At 37.4% G+C, this 14,862-nt stretch overlaps 1 protein-coding gene across 5 annotated transcripts in view; it reads left to right on the top strand.

The window, feature by feature from the left end:
• Positions 1-2,161: 2,161 nt before the first annotated feature.
• The window catches only part of LOC125237712 (von Willebrand factor-like), a 51,316-nt gene continuing 38,615 nt past the window's right edge, over positions 2,162-14,862 (top strand). For all 5 annotated transcript variants that reach the window (XM_048144873.1, XM_048144872.1, XM_048144871.1 and 2 more), the window contains exon 1: positions 2,162-2,285. In XM_048144873.1, the coding sequence (XP_048000830.1) occupies positions 2,228-2,285 (58 nt within the window). In that variant the 5' untranslated portion in view covers positions 2,162-2,227. The remainder of the gene's footprint in view (positions 2,286-14,862) is intronic.

The raw sequence follows: 14,862 nt of genomic DNA, 5'->3' as shown, positions 1-14,862 counted from the left end.
AAAAGCAGACGTGACAATATCGCAAGTTCAAGTTCAAGTTTCCTATCATACATTAAATTATATATATTTATCGACGCAAAAAAGGTTATTTAATTATTATTGTGAAAATTGCACAGTTTTCCGACATTTCGGTCAATTATATAAATTCGACACGCGTATTGAGAATATGTTATAAGACTCTCAATACGCGTGTCGAATTTCATGTGAGTCTGTAAATGTAAGTGCAGTACCTAACCTGCCTGAATGAATTTGGGTAGGTAGACGGTCAAGCAAATTATGAGAGTATAAAACGCGCGAAATCCAAATTTTCTATGGGACGATAAACCCGCGCCCAATACATACATGGATGCAGATAAAGTTATGTATGCGACTATACATAATTAGGCATTAAAACACTCATGTTATCTTATTAACACAACAAAAACAACACTCATGTTTTAATGCCTGCCATTATGCAAATGTCACATAAATAACTAATATCCAGTTGCGGCTACGTGTACACATGTACGCTCAGTCCGTATGCAGCTTTCTATGTGGGCATTTAAAAAAATTGGGACTCACAGAGTTGTTAAGAAAAAGTTAAATCGCTGTCAGTTTTGCAACGATAATTTTAAGCATGGAATTTCAATAAAAACATCGTTTTTGTTTTAATTATGTAAATTATACTAAGCTATAATCTAAATTCAGAACGTGAAAAAGTTTAGTTTTAAATACAGATTTCAAGCTTGATTGTCGTTACAAAACTAACAGCTATTTATGTTTTTTGTTAACAACTCACGCTAATTGAGAGTCATAAATTTAAAAAAGTGCCCATGTAAACCCATGTCGCTTCTATACTACGACTTCTAATCTATGCACTCTATGCAGGGCTCATCATCGCGACCGAAAGGTCGTAAGCGCCGAGTAAAATCGTAGCGCTTGCGACGTTACGGAAGCAGGCCATTGGTTCACACCCCGCCCCCTCGCCCCGCCTTCAGCTTACAGGCTGTGACACGTTCGTTGTTTGCTATAGCTCCTCTATACGAAGTAATAATTACTCAATGGTCACATCATACCAATTTAAATCTAATAAGTAGGGTAGGTCTAGATATGTATTTACTTGAAACAGCAATACGAGAATTGACCCCCAGATACTAATTTCGTCAACAGTGTCACTGCCACTGAAAGGTTCATAAGGTCAACTCCCATACTGGTCAAAAACCTTATCTCTTATCATTTTAGCGCCTCCCGACGTCCGGCTAAATTCATTTACGTCTATTCACAACTCAACAACCAAAAGGACGTAAGCGCCAAGAGATTCCTATAAGAAAACGACATTTTAAATTAGCGAGTTTGGCAAAGTTAATTTTGCGGTCGGCAGAATTAATTCGCAAGTTAAGGCTGCTTTCAAAAAAAACGTCAAAAGAATGTAAAATTGATTTAGTCGGTGAAATACTACACTTTCCGTTATCCAATAGATTTATTTAATTCAAGTCCCAGTTAGAGCATCTTATTATCTTGATTTTTATAAGACTGAATTTTTGAAAACTAGCTCACTAAATTAATTATGAATTTTTCTCTAATGCACGTTTAGAAAAACGCACGTATAAAGCTGAATCAGTCGATCTTATTTGTAAAATTTGGACAATTTTGAATATTAAAACGGGTAAATTTATAATTCGTATATTCTGTAACACAATCATTTCAGACTAGATTTTTATTTTAAGTTTTTGAAAAAGAGTAAACTAGCCTAAGGCGAATTCAATTTTTTTCAGAAATTACCTAAAATTAAGTGACAATTTCTTTGAAAATCTACATCACATCGAAGTAAGTTTTGTACTAAATTAATCTGCAACGTTTACTTAAATTGCTGTTATGCCTTAGTGATTATAAATTGCTATTATTGATTTTTGACAATTTTTTGAAAACGAGCCTTCACCGGTACAATTATTACCACTTTTGGACATTTTCTCATATTTTGTTAGACCAAGTAGAAAAAGTCCTATAATGTGATATATATTTATAAACTACTCGCAAAGCCCTTTAATTTGATACCACACACGGTATGATCGAGCGCTCGGTTGCGATTTCACTATTTTTAACACGAAAGCCCTCTTAATTGTTTAATGATGCTTGTTTTTGAGTGCACGGTTAGGTTTGCGAGTATATGAGACGCGGCGCGGAGAGGTCCTCAGTTGTTCGTGAGCAGCGCGCGCGGCCGGTCGCGGGTGTAGTACAGGATACAGTGATGAAGTGGCTAGTTCTGGCGTGTTTTCTACTGTGGGCGAGGCATGGGGAAGGGGGTGGTGAGTTTTTGTATTTTTATTGACTTTTTTGAGAAGAAAAGCTTTAGGAAGTAATCTGGAGCAAAAGCGTGCTTCATACTATCATGTTACTTTTTGATAAATAGGTAAATTAATAATATTGTTCTCACGAAATATTAAATTTAAGAGAAATCCCATTTATAATAGTTTTTATAGGATTTTTAGGCTAAATTAAATATTTATACGGTGCGCTTAGATGAGTTTGGCAAACCGAAAACTACCTCCATTATTATAAACTTTTTATTTAAATAATTATCGTAACGTTTTTCTAACAATGTAGGTTTAAATTTAAGTTCTATTTGTGCTCAAGTTATTACGAACATTTTTATCATTTTCACTTCTTCTTTATTTCGTTACCGACCAAATTTAAACGTTAAACCGTTAAAAGGTATTTAAATTCAAATTCAGTTCTACCCACAAAAATATTAGTAATTTAAAATCAAACTTAAAAAACCGTTACTGTGAGTCAATTTAAATCAAGTGGAAGAAAATCAGGTCAATCGATTAATAAACGATCCTGAGCATGTATGACTATAACCTATGAGTGACATATAATGTACTGACATGTGACAAATAGGTAATATAGACATATTAGGCATACTAGGTATTGTTCAGCAGTGCTGGGAATTTTGACGTTTCTGTTACGTTTTCCTGTAATAGCTAGGTTTAAAAAAGTTACGATGCCAGCGCGGAAAAGAGGAAATTAAAACATGACCGAAGGGAGCTTCATAAGTTGCGACTTGCGAGTCCTATTCGTATGTGTATCGTTCAAAGTGCACTGCAACATCATAAATGTATTGCAAAATCATTGAAATCCATTCATTATGCCCATGAAAACTGAAATAGTACATACAAGTACATTACGATACAAGTGCGGAAAAGAAGAAGTTCGAGGGAAGGGGGGTTAAATCGACACGAGTGAAGAATTTCCTTTTCGTACGTGTATGATAAATAGGTAAATGAATAATATTTCTCTTCATTTACCTATTTAATGTTTCGTATTAATGTTAAGAGAAATCCTATTTATAATAATATATTCTTTATAGGATTTTTAAGCTAAATTACATATGTATACGGTGCGCTTGGATGAGTTTGGCAAACCGAAAACTACCTCCATTATTATAACTTTTTATTCAAATCATTATCGTAACGTTTTTCTAACAGTGTAGGTTTAACTTTAAGTTCTATTTGTGCTCAAGTTATTATTAACTTTTTTATCATTTCCACTTCTTTTTTTATCGTTATCGACCAAATTTAAACGTTAAACGGCTAAAAGTTACTAACATTCTAATTCATTTCTAGTTCTACCCACAAAATTATAAGTAATTTCAAATCAAACTTGAAAAACCGTTACTGGTAGTCAATTTAAATCAAGTGGAAAGCTAAAATAAATTAAAACATGACCGAAGGGAGCTTCATAAGTTGCGACTTGCGAGTCCTATTCGCATGTGTGTCGTTCAAAGTGCACTGCAACACCATAAATTGAAATCCATTCATTATGCCCATGAAAACTGAAATAGTACAATTACGATACAAGTGCGGAAAAGAAGAAGTTCGAGGGAGGGGGGGAGGGGGGTTAAATCGACACGAGTGACGAATTTCCTTTTCGTACGTGTATAATAAATAGGTAAATTAATAATATTTCTCTCACGAAACATTAAAGTAAAAAAAAATCCTATTTATAATAAGTTTGGCAAACCGAAAACTACCTCCATTATTATAACTTTTTATTCAAATAATTATCGTAACGTTTAACTTTAAGTTCTATCTGTGCTCAAGTTATTATGAACTTTTTTATCATTTCCACTTCTTTTTTTATCGTTATCCACCTAATTTAAACGTTAAACGGCTACAAGTTACTTATATTCAAATTCATTTCTACCCACAAAATTATTAGTAATTTAAAATCAAACTTAAAAAACCGTTACTCGGAGTCAATTTAAATCAAGTGGAAAGCTAAAATAAATTATTTAAGTAGCTATCTCGAAAAATTAAGGTTATTTTCAGGCAACTCTTTTTTTTTTACAGTTTTCCATTATTTTGAATTAGCGATAGATGTTCCATGTTCCATTATAACATTTTATCGGTGATTCAGGAAAAAACAATATGCAAATAATTAAATAATACTCTTTTTTAAGTTTTCCTCATAGATGTATATGTAGGTATACAGAAGATACATTGCAATGAAGTTCTCAAAATGGTAACAAGTACGTTTGTTATATTCTTGTCACGTTCTAATTTAAACGAGTAGGTACTAGGTACGTTTAAAGCTAGAAGGAATAGGCATCTGTTATCTATTCTTATTATTTCTTACGTTACAAGTATATCTTCCATTTGCAATGGTTGTATGTTCAATAGGCAAATTGACTGTAGTTAAAATAAAATATTTTTCCCCTCACTAGCTCGGAAACACGTGTTTTGTCCTTTAATACCAGCGGGTAAAAACGCATTTTATCCACTGGTGGGTAAAGTAATTTGACCTTGAATAAAGTCAAATTAACTGCTTTAAAATTGATAAAAGGAGGTGAATCTAGTAATAAAGATGATTTACCACCCGTGGAACTACTGGAAGCAGTGATAAACGCATTTTTTGCGTTGTAGTTTCCTCGCTATAGTGAGGGGAAAAGGTTTGTGTTACACTCGGGTGCAAATGTATTTTACTTCTCGTGTGTTAAAAAACTCGCAAGTTCAGGATTCTATTCTCGAACCACTCGCTTCGCTCGTGGTTCAGGGTTCAACTATAGAATCCTTTCACTTGCTCGTTTTTCAATTCCACACTCGGCGTTAAAATACAACTTTGCCCCCTTGTATAACAAATAACTATTATTCCACGCACGAAAAAAAACATCACATAATTATACTAAAACCACGGAAAGACGTTATTTTTCAACCCAATTTATATTTTATAAGTCAGAGAGAAATATATAAAGTAAAACAGTTGACCGCACAATTTTTTATCAATTCTATATTAGCAAATCGTTCAAATTCGTTTTGACAGCTCCTAGAAAATGCTGATTTGACTAGAAAGAACGCAAGTAGCCTATTGTTCAGGTTTAAACTTTTATCCCAAAGTATGCTTTAGAAATGGATGTTTTATAATGTTTGCCCGCAGCTTCGCTCGCGTTAGAAAGAGATAAAAAGTAGCCTATGTCACTCTCCACCCCTTCAACTATCTCCACCTAAAAAATCACGTCAATTCGTCGCTCGGTTTTGCCGTGAAAGACGGACAAAGAAACAGACACACACACTTTCCCATTTATAATATTTATTATGTAGTATAATATTATAATGTATATAGGTATTTGTGTATTAAATATATCGTTGTCTGAGTACCCACATCACAAGCCTTCTTGAGCTTACCGTGGGACACAGTTAATCTGTGTCAGAAATGTCCGAATATCATATTAATTTATGAACAAACGGGAGGGTTTGATTATATTCCATTGTTAAGTGCATGAGTGACATGCAAATCCAAATTTGGTTTTGAATCTCAGACACCACGGATCACAATATCGTGGTCTCACCGAGCTGATCTGATGATGGATATAGCAAATCCATAGGGACCCTGTACTAAAACAACTTAACCTAACTTCTTTAAATTTGTTAAAGTAAAATTTGTCCATTGAAAGAAAGGCACAATCAGCGATAAAGATATAAGTACCAACGTTTCATATAAATAAAAAACAACAACAATAAGCTGAACAATAAAGTCTCCGCCACACATAAAGCGTTTTGATAGCGTAGTATTAGCGGAGCGTTAGCGGAGCGCAATGATAGCGGTGCGCCGGACGAACGCTGGCGTTCCGCTCGCAATCCGCGCGCATTCTGCTCGCAATCCGCGCTCGTTAGTTCCCGGCCAGACTCCAGAGGGCCATCTGTACTGAACTATGCCGCACTATACACGTGCGAAAAGGAAATTCGTAACTCTTCCTCTCCGCACTTGTATCGTACTATTGTAACCGTTTGTACTGAACTATGCCGCATTATACACGTGCGGAAGAGAAATTCGTAACTCTTCCTCTCCGCACTTGTATCGTACTATTGTAACCGTTTGTACTGAACTATGCCGCATTATACACGTGCGGAAGAGAAATTCGTAACTCTTCCTCTCCGCACTTGTATCGTACTATTGTAACCGTTTGTACTGAACTATGCCGCATTATACACGTGCGGAAGAGAAATTCGTAACTCTTCCTTTCCGCACTTGTATCGTACTATTGTAACCGTTTGTACTGAACTATGCCGCATTATACACGCGCGAAAAGGAAATTCGTAAGTCTTCCTCTCCGCACTTGTACTATTGTATACTGCCTGATGCATTGTGTCCGTTCGGGAAATTAGCATCGGACCTGATGAAATAATTGGATTGGATGTCGGATAACGTCATTCGATACGGATGACGGATAACTAAACAAGTAAACAAGGATTATTTTAATCGGAACGAATTGAATTTAAAATTGAACATGAACTCGTTCATATTTATGTGGTTCGTTTTAAAACGATACAGCCGGCGTATCATGCTTCCAATTTTATCACTTATCCACGTGGATAAAGCATCCGTCACGCTTTAGCAAGTATGTCAGTGTGAGAGTGACAGATGTCTTATCCACGTGGATAAATGATAAAATTGGCAGCATGATACGCCGGCAGGAGGGGTCAATTCTCCATACAAACGCTCTCGACTATTTCCTCCTCGGTTTTTGAAGGTAGAACGCTGATCTTTTCAACACAGATTATTATTATTTTTAAAGACGCTAAAAGCTAGGAAATCCTTACGAAAATTTTATAAACGCTTCCACACGAAAGTTTTTCAGCCGGCGTATTATGCTTCCAATTTTATCACTTATCCACGCGGATAAGACATCTGTCACTCTCACACTGGCATACTTGCCATTCTTGCCAAAGCGTGACGGATACTTTATCCACATAGATAAGTGATAAAATTGGAAGTATAATATCCACTCCCAAATTGGAAATGCACGTGTTTTAAACGACGAGCATTTCTCGGAAACAGCTCTAACGATTTCGCTGAAGTTTGTTATGTCGGGGTTTTCGGGGGTGAAAAATCGATCTAGCTTAGTCTTAGGTCCCGGGAAACGTGAATTTTCGAGTTATCATGCGATTTTCTTTATATGTAATAAAAAATAACTCTCAGCGAAACTCGGTCGCCCAGCCGGCGTATCATGCTGCCAATTTTATCACTTAAGTATCCACGTGGATAAAGCATCCGTCACGCTTTAGCAAGTATATCAGTGTGAGAGTGACAGATGTCTTATCCACGTGGATAAGTGATAAAATTGGCAGCATGATACGCCGGCAGCTACCGATCCATATCCATACTAATATTATAAATGGAAAAGTGTTTGTTTGTCCGTCTTTCACGGCCAAACGGAGCGACGAATTGACGTGATTTTTTAAGTGGAGATAGTTGAAGGGATGGAGAGTGACATAGACTACTTTTTGGCTCTTTCTAACGCGCGAAGCCGCGGGCAAAAGCTAGTAGGTATATAAAGCTAAGTTGGCGGCAACATCGCTACTTAAGGTAGCATTCGGATCCCAGCAGTCGCGACCCGGCAGCCGCTGCCCAGCAGCCGCGACCGGGTCGCGCCGCACCGCTTTGTAGGGATTTATATGCGATAGTTTCCGACGCAAGGTCGCGACTGCTGGGATCCGAATGCTACCTTTAGCTTAACTTTGCTATGACTCTAATTGTCGAATATTTTTAAGATGTCCGCAAGGTTCTTATGATATTCTATTCTTACTCCAGCCCTTTAGCACAACATTTTGCCTTGTCGCGCGCGTATGTATTGTAATATTAATATGTATTGTAAGTTCAATAGGAACGCACGGCTGCGATGAAAGTTTTTTTAAATTATAAATGGGCTTAGGGAGCGTTCAAGTATTACGTAACGCAATTTTTGAAGATTTTTGACCCCCTCGTAACGCACCGTAACGTTTTACTGTACCCCCCCCCCCCCCCTCTAAACGTTACGTAACATTCTAGTGATCATTTTTACCCAAAAGTCGCAAAAAGTTATATTATTGTTTTTATCCTTGGTATAGTTTTAATTGCATTTGCAGTAATAATACTGAAACGAAAAGGCTTTCCAACATGCGAGAGCATCCCATACAACCATTTCAGTCGCAAAATCTTCAAATCAGTAACTAACTGTCAAATGTGACATAACGCGTGGTAACGTCGTGCAAACAATGCGACCGTATTGTTACAATAACAAAGTGTAGTCGTCGTGTGCACTCGTTACGGTAACAAAATGTGTACGAATTTGTGGCTGTCAATGTCACTGTCAGAATGACTTTTAACGACACTTTATTAGTCGACGTTTGCACACATAACGGTAACAACATGTGGACGAATTTGTGGCTGTCATTGTCACTGTCAGAACGGTTTCTGACAGTGACATTGACAGAATTTGTACACACATGTGTAGGTCTGATTACCGAACTGCTCCTAAACCACTGTAACCGCAAATGACAATCTGAAATACGAAGGTTTCTCAAACTTTCTTGTGAAGTTGTGGACTGGTTGCTTTGAATCATTTAAATATGAGCGAATTAAATAATAATAAACGACGACGACCATTTAAGCACTCTTCGACATTTTATAGAAATGTGGGAAAGTTAAGAAAAGTGCAGAATGATAATACAAATAGATAAGCACTTTATAGTTACTTAATGTATTAAATATATAATTTTTAATTCTTATTGATAAAAATGAAGTGCAGTGTTGCTTTACACAATAAAAGTAGGAATCAAATGAAATAGAGTATTTACTGTGATATTAATAGAATTTCTGTTGCGCAATGATAGTTTTTTCAGTACAGATGCTGCTTTTTACACGCAGTAGTGCGAGCAAATCAAGCAATGATTCATTTCTTGTCTGGTCGAAACTCTTAGCTTGGATTTAGGTACTGAAAATCGTCATACGATACACGTGCGAAAAGGACATTCACAACTCGTGTCGATTTAAAACACTCCCTTCGTTCGTGTATTAATTTATCGCTACTCGTATCGATTTTCCTCTTTTCCGCACTCGTATCTACAAGTATTTTGTTTGGGTTACAAAAAAAAACATTTTATTTACTCTACTACGTTTTATTTATGTCTCTTTAACATTACAAATTTGTAGACACTTATCTATACAAAAATCTTGACAAAAGAAGTACAGATCGCTGAAATTAATGTTGATAGTAATATTATTGACGACTACTTCAACAAGTGTCAATTGTGAAATGCCGCAAAATACTAGTTGCTCTATAGAAGACCATAATAATATGATCCCCGATCCTTTACAACCCAGCAGCTCGGTACGCACGTTACATTTTTTTTTAAATCTTCTTTAGTGAGGGCAACTGAGTACGACGGCATATTTAATTGTTTATAAAGTTTGAGGATACCTGGAAAAAAATAATACAAGAATTACGCCATTTTGAAAACAGCTTTCGGTCACGCGTGTACGCTGCGACCATTTTGCGACCGTTTGTCGACCGTTTGGTGACCGTTTGGCGACTGTTTTTTACATGGAATATTACCGTCTTAATCCATATTTTAACAACTTTATTGGTTTTCTAGGCATTATTTTTAATATTTCAGTATAGTGTATGCACCGGAGCACTAAAACTTCACCAATCAATATACATAACACGCAAACACCGAGTAGTCAATAATATTATTACTGGTTAAACTGAGGTAAATTGATGGCGCGTTGATAAATTTAGACTTATTTTATGAAATCACTCGAGCAATTTAATTGGCCATGGTAATTAGCCCACATTATATTACAAATGCAAACAATATTTATCTTTAACAAATTCTTACGCCATTACATTTTAATGTCAAATGGTTTTATTTCTTTTTACTTTGACGTCTCTGACAGTCGCCATTTGAAAAGAATGAAATGAACGAATGATTTTCGGAAAGTAGTCGCCAAACGGTAACAATGTGTGCACGCGTAGTGCACACTTCTGTCACTTCTGTGACCATTTGTGCCTGTTACCAATCGTCCCCATTTGGGTCGCCGCGACTAAACGTCGACCGTACTGCGACTAAACATTGAGACCCGAAGACCTGTGTGTACACAAAATAGGAGGATTTGCGTAGGAACGGCGACCGATTATGGTTATATGGGAATGATCTCATGAGGAAAAAGCCTATTCTGGACTTATTGTACAACCGAAGCTCCAGCCGACCTTGACGACAATTTCAGCCTATATTTAGCTTGCTGTCTACCAAATAATTAAAGTCAATTGGTTGTCGCTCGCAGATAAATTCCGGCGCCGTCTGAAATCATGGCGTAGCTATCTAACGTACAGTCAGCTTGAATATTTAGTACCATGGAAGGAATTCATTGAAAGGAATCAATATTGTGATATCTATTGCAGTGACAGGTTGCCAGACTTGCCAGCCAGTCCTCCACACCACAATTTATTTATTTACCAAAAAATTACACATCAGCATTACAGCTTACAGCAAGGCAATGTGAAACTACACAAAATTAAAATTTTGAAAAAACCCCCGACCGCGACCTAGTGGACCGATTTTCATGAAACATGGCTAAGAACACTCCCGACTAACTCAGCTTTCAGACAAAAAAAAACTAAATCAAAATCGGTTCATCCGTTCGGGAGCTACGATGCCACAGACAGACACACACACAGACAGACAAACAGACAGACAGACACGTCAAACTTATAACACCCCTTCGTTTTTGCGTCGGGGATTAAAAATAAACATGATACAAAAGTAACAGCGTGGCTCCGTTGCGTCGTCACTCGGCATAGGATTCGGCAGGTTGCCCCGGAACCGACGAAAAACTACACCCTTCGGCCAGGGGCCCATTTTTCGAAGCTACCAAGTTACAATTTACAAGTGGTTGTCAATGTCTAATATGACAAGTCGGAAAGAGACTTCTGTAACTTGTAACTTTCATTTCAGTTTTGAGAAATGGGCCCCAGAAGTCTGTGCTTGATGCGATGGATATCATAAACATTTGTTAGACACTCTTAATCAATGTATGTCTTTTGACATTGGCAGACTATATATTGAAAATGTGCGTAAAATGGCCAAATTGAAAGCAATTGAGTGATATTGAAATGGAAAGGATGCGTGATTGTTTCGATTGATCAATAAACATACATTTTTGGCAACTGGCTACCAGTGGTTCAATCTGATTAAATCTGGACATAGTTTGATCCTACAAACGCTTTTGTATACATCTCTACCCGGTGTTTTGCCACGGCACAGTATAATAAAGAGTACTGTAAGTAATATGGCCACTCCCGCTCCCCGCTGAACTGAAAGAGCGGCCCACCCGCTCTCGTTTACCTCAGTTACCGCCTGTCAAAAACGCGACCAGTCGACCTGTCATATCTCACTCATACAAGCAATGGTACGCGTTCACCCACACGAGCGTAGACGCGCCTCTTTCATATATTTGATCGCCATTTTCCGAAGTGTAGCTACGGCTCACGAGAGCTTGGAAATCCCTTTTGGTGGCAAATCCTAGGATTAGGCATAGAATCTAGTCAATAGGAAAACTTCTTCACAGTTCCGCCGATCCCACTACCTCTGTCTCTGTCCAAGGCGCCAAGATCACGCCATCAAAATTCACCACATGCAGTCAGGCACCCTAATCTACGTTACAACAGTGACCAGGTCAGAACGTAGAATGAGTCATTGTTGATGTGACCGTCACGGGGTCAAAAGGTCTTCACAGAACTGGATAGACCTTGTTTTCGAATGACGACTATTAAACAAATATAAATATTATACGTCACATCTGTCGATTGAACCATCAATCAATGTCGTGATCAGAACTTGTACTAGATTTCATTCCAAACAGTTCCCTTTTTACAAAAAATAGTTATTATTTATGTATGCAAATATTTAATGCACTTCCTGAAAATCTTAAACCCCTGCCCTGCCTCTGAAACAATTTAAATTCAATTTATATATATGGCTGAAAACACAAGTGTTTTACTCTATTAATGAGTTTCTACAAGCTTAATAATAGTAATAATGTTAGTATCTAGTTATAGCTTTAAGTACCTACCCAACCTATGTCTTGTCCACTTATATATTTTTCATCACATTTGCTATTTAAAGGTCTCATTGCGTCTACGTGTACTGAAGAATAATGAACTATTTTATTCCCAAGGGAGTAATGGATTTAGTTTTAAAAATTAATACAATCCGTTCAATACTTCAGGCAAAGGATGTTTCAATCAGCGAAGGATTTTTTTGCACAACTAAAATTTGACTATTAAGCTATAAAAAAATATTATACGGTATGAAAAATGCATTTTATTTATGTTTTGACAATTATTTCAGTGTGTTTTACATTTATTTTGTAAATTTCACGTTGATAAATCATTATAAATTGCAATCTGGCAGGAAATTGTGACGTCCATCTCGATTAGCGCTTGACAGCGTTGCCATAGCAACGGGCAGCACAACACCGCCATTCATTGAAGGTTTTGCCTTATGATTTTTTTTCTCTGTGTTTTCCTCTCAAATGTGATGAAAAATATTGTGTGTAACTCAGGAGGTACCTAAGGATTTTGTAAACTCGTGTCTATAACTCTCTCCAGCCTGCGGCTGTCGCGAGTTATTAACACTCGTTGACAAAATCCCCCTTACCTCCCTTGTTGCACAATATACTATTAGATTAAGACCACATTTTGCATGCCTAACCAGCAAAATATGTCACTGTACAGGAATCTTACCATTGTCACCTTGTACCATATTTTTTGCAAATAAAGAATTTATTCAAGTTCAAGTTGGTCTTACAATGAATAGGACCAAAACGCAGATAATGACCAACAGCACAAAACTTAGGGTCGAGGTAGACGGGCAGGCAATAAACTATGTCGACGAGTATCTGTACCTAGGCCAATTAGTTTCCTTCAGCCATAGACAAGAAAAAGAAGTCGAAAGACGGATTCAAAACGCGTGGAGGAGCTATTGGTCTATGAAGGAACTGATGAAGGGTGACCTTCCTTTGACCTTGAAACGGAAACTCGTCGACATGTGCATCCTGCCTGTCCTAACCTACGGTGCTCAAACGTGGTCACTCACCGAGGCGCAAAAGACCAAATTGAAGGTTTGTCAAAGAGCTATGGAGCGTAGCATTTTAGGAGTAAAACGGATTGACCGAATCCGAAACTCTACGCTGCGCTCAAAAACACGCATTATAGATGTTGGAGTCAAGACCGCCAAGCTGAAATGGGACTGGGCAGGCCATGTTTGCCGTATGCATCCACAGAGGTGGGCTAAAGTAGCCACAGTATGGACGCCGCAAAACGGACGAGGATCTGGCAGGCCCAGGCGGAGATGGCGGGATGACCTGGACGTGTATCTCAACAACTGGCCGGAGATCGCCCAGAACCGGGACGAGTGGAAATCTAAGGGGGAGGCCTTTGCCCAGCAGTGGGACACAATATAGGCTTGTAATAAAGAATTTATTATTATTTATTATTATTTAACAATTACGGCTTAATTTCCGATCTTTTACCGTACTGCGTCAAAACTTCAGAAGTGCTAAAGAAATGGACATGGCAGCATGTAGGCAAATTGTCCCTCGCAACTTTCGTTATTCAAATATATTGATTTAAACTAACACGATCTTCAATCGTATTATTAAATGAAAATGGGTTTAATCGCGTAAAACTTACGTTTATATTTAACCCGACGTTTCCAACATGACATTACGTCCGTACCCGTAGTCTAACCGTGAACACGGACGTAATGTCATGTACGAAAGTCGGGTTAAATAAAAACGTAAGTTGTACGCGATTAAGTCCCGTTTTAATTTAATATTATTTCGTTATTCCATTCAGACGATACGCTGATGGTTCAATTTTGAATTGGTTTTCTCGGATATCAGTATTAGTTCAAACGGTTAAACAGCTTGTTGTGCACGCCGTCTAATTCAGGCAGACGGCATGCGATCTCGCATGCGATTTTAGTTACAATATCTGGGCGACCGAGCTTCGCTCGGTTCTATTTTAATATATCACGTCTTTAGATAAAAAAAAAACTCTTATAAATACAAAAACAAAAAAAAAAGACAAAAAACAAAAACTTAATTTCTGACCGGGATTCGAAACCCTGACACCTACGATCTATCTGCGTACATTAGACCGACCTCGTGCGACTGAGCTAAGCGGAATCGATGCGCGCGCGGCGAAATTAAGGACCATATTTTACGTTTACAAATGCGAAAGAAAAACTCATGAAAACTCGAAAATTTGCGTTTTCCGGGATCTAAGGCTATGCTAGATCGATTTTTCACCCCCGAAAACCCCCACAAAACAAATTTCAGCGAAATCGTTAGAGCGGTTTCCAAGATCGTCGGTATATATAAATAAATATATAAATAAATAAATAAATAAATAAATAAATATACAAGAATTGCTCGTTTAATAGTATAAGATTGCAGGCTGTTGAGGTCTCATACAATTTTGCACAGCCATCAAATGCCGCAATGTAATAAAACTCTTACCTACGCGAGTTCTCGTACCGTCTAAACGGAGTAAATGGG

This window comes from Leguminivora glycinivorella, chromosome 22 (assembly GCF_023078275.1).
Source record: "Leguminivora glycinivorella isolate SPB_JAAS2020 chromosome 22, LegGlyc_1.1, whole genome shotgun sequence".
In the NCBI taxonomy this organism is placed as follows: domain Eukaryota; kingdom Metazoa; phylum Arthropoda; class Insecta; order Lepidoptera; family Tortricidae; genus Leguminivora; species Leguminivora glycinivorella.
The sequence above is the reverse complement of the archived record's forward strand: the minus strand, read 5'-3'. Positions and strand labels throughout refer to the sequence as shown.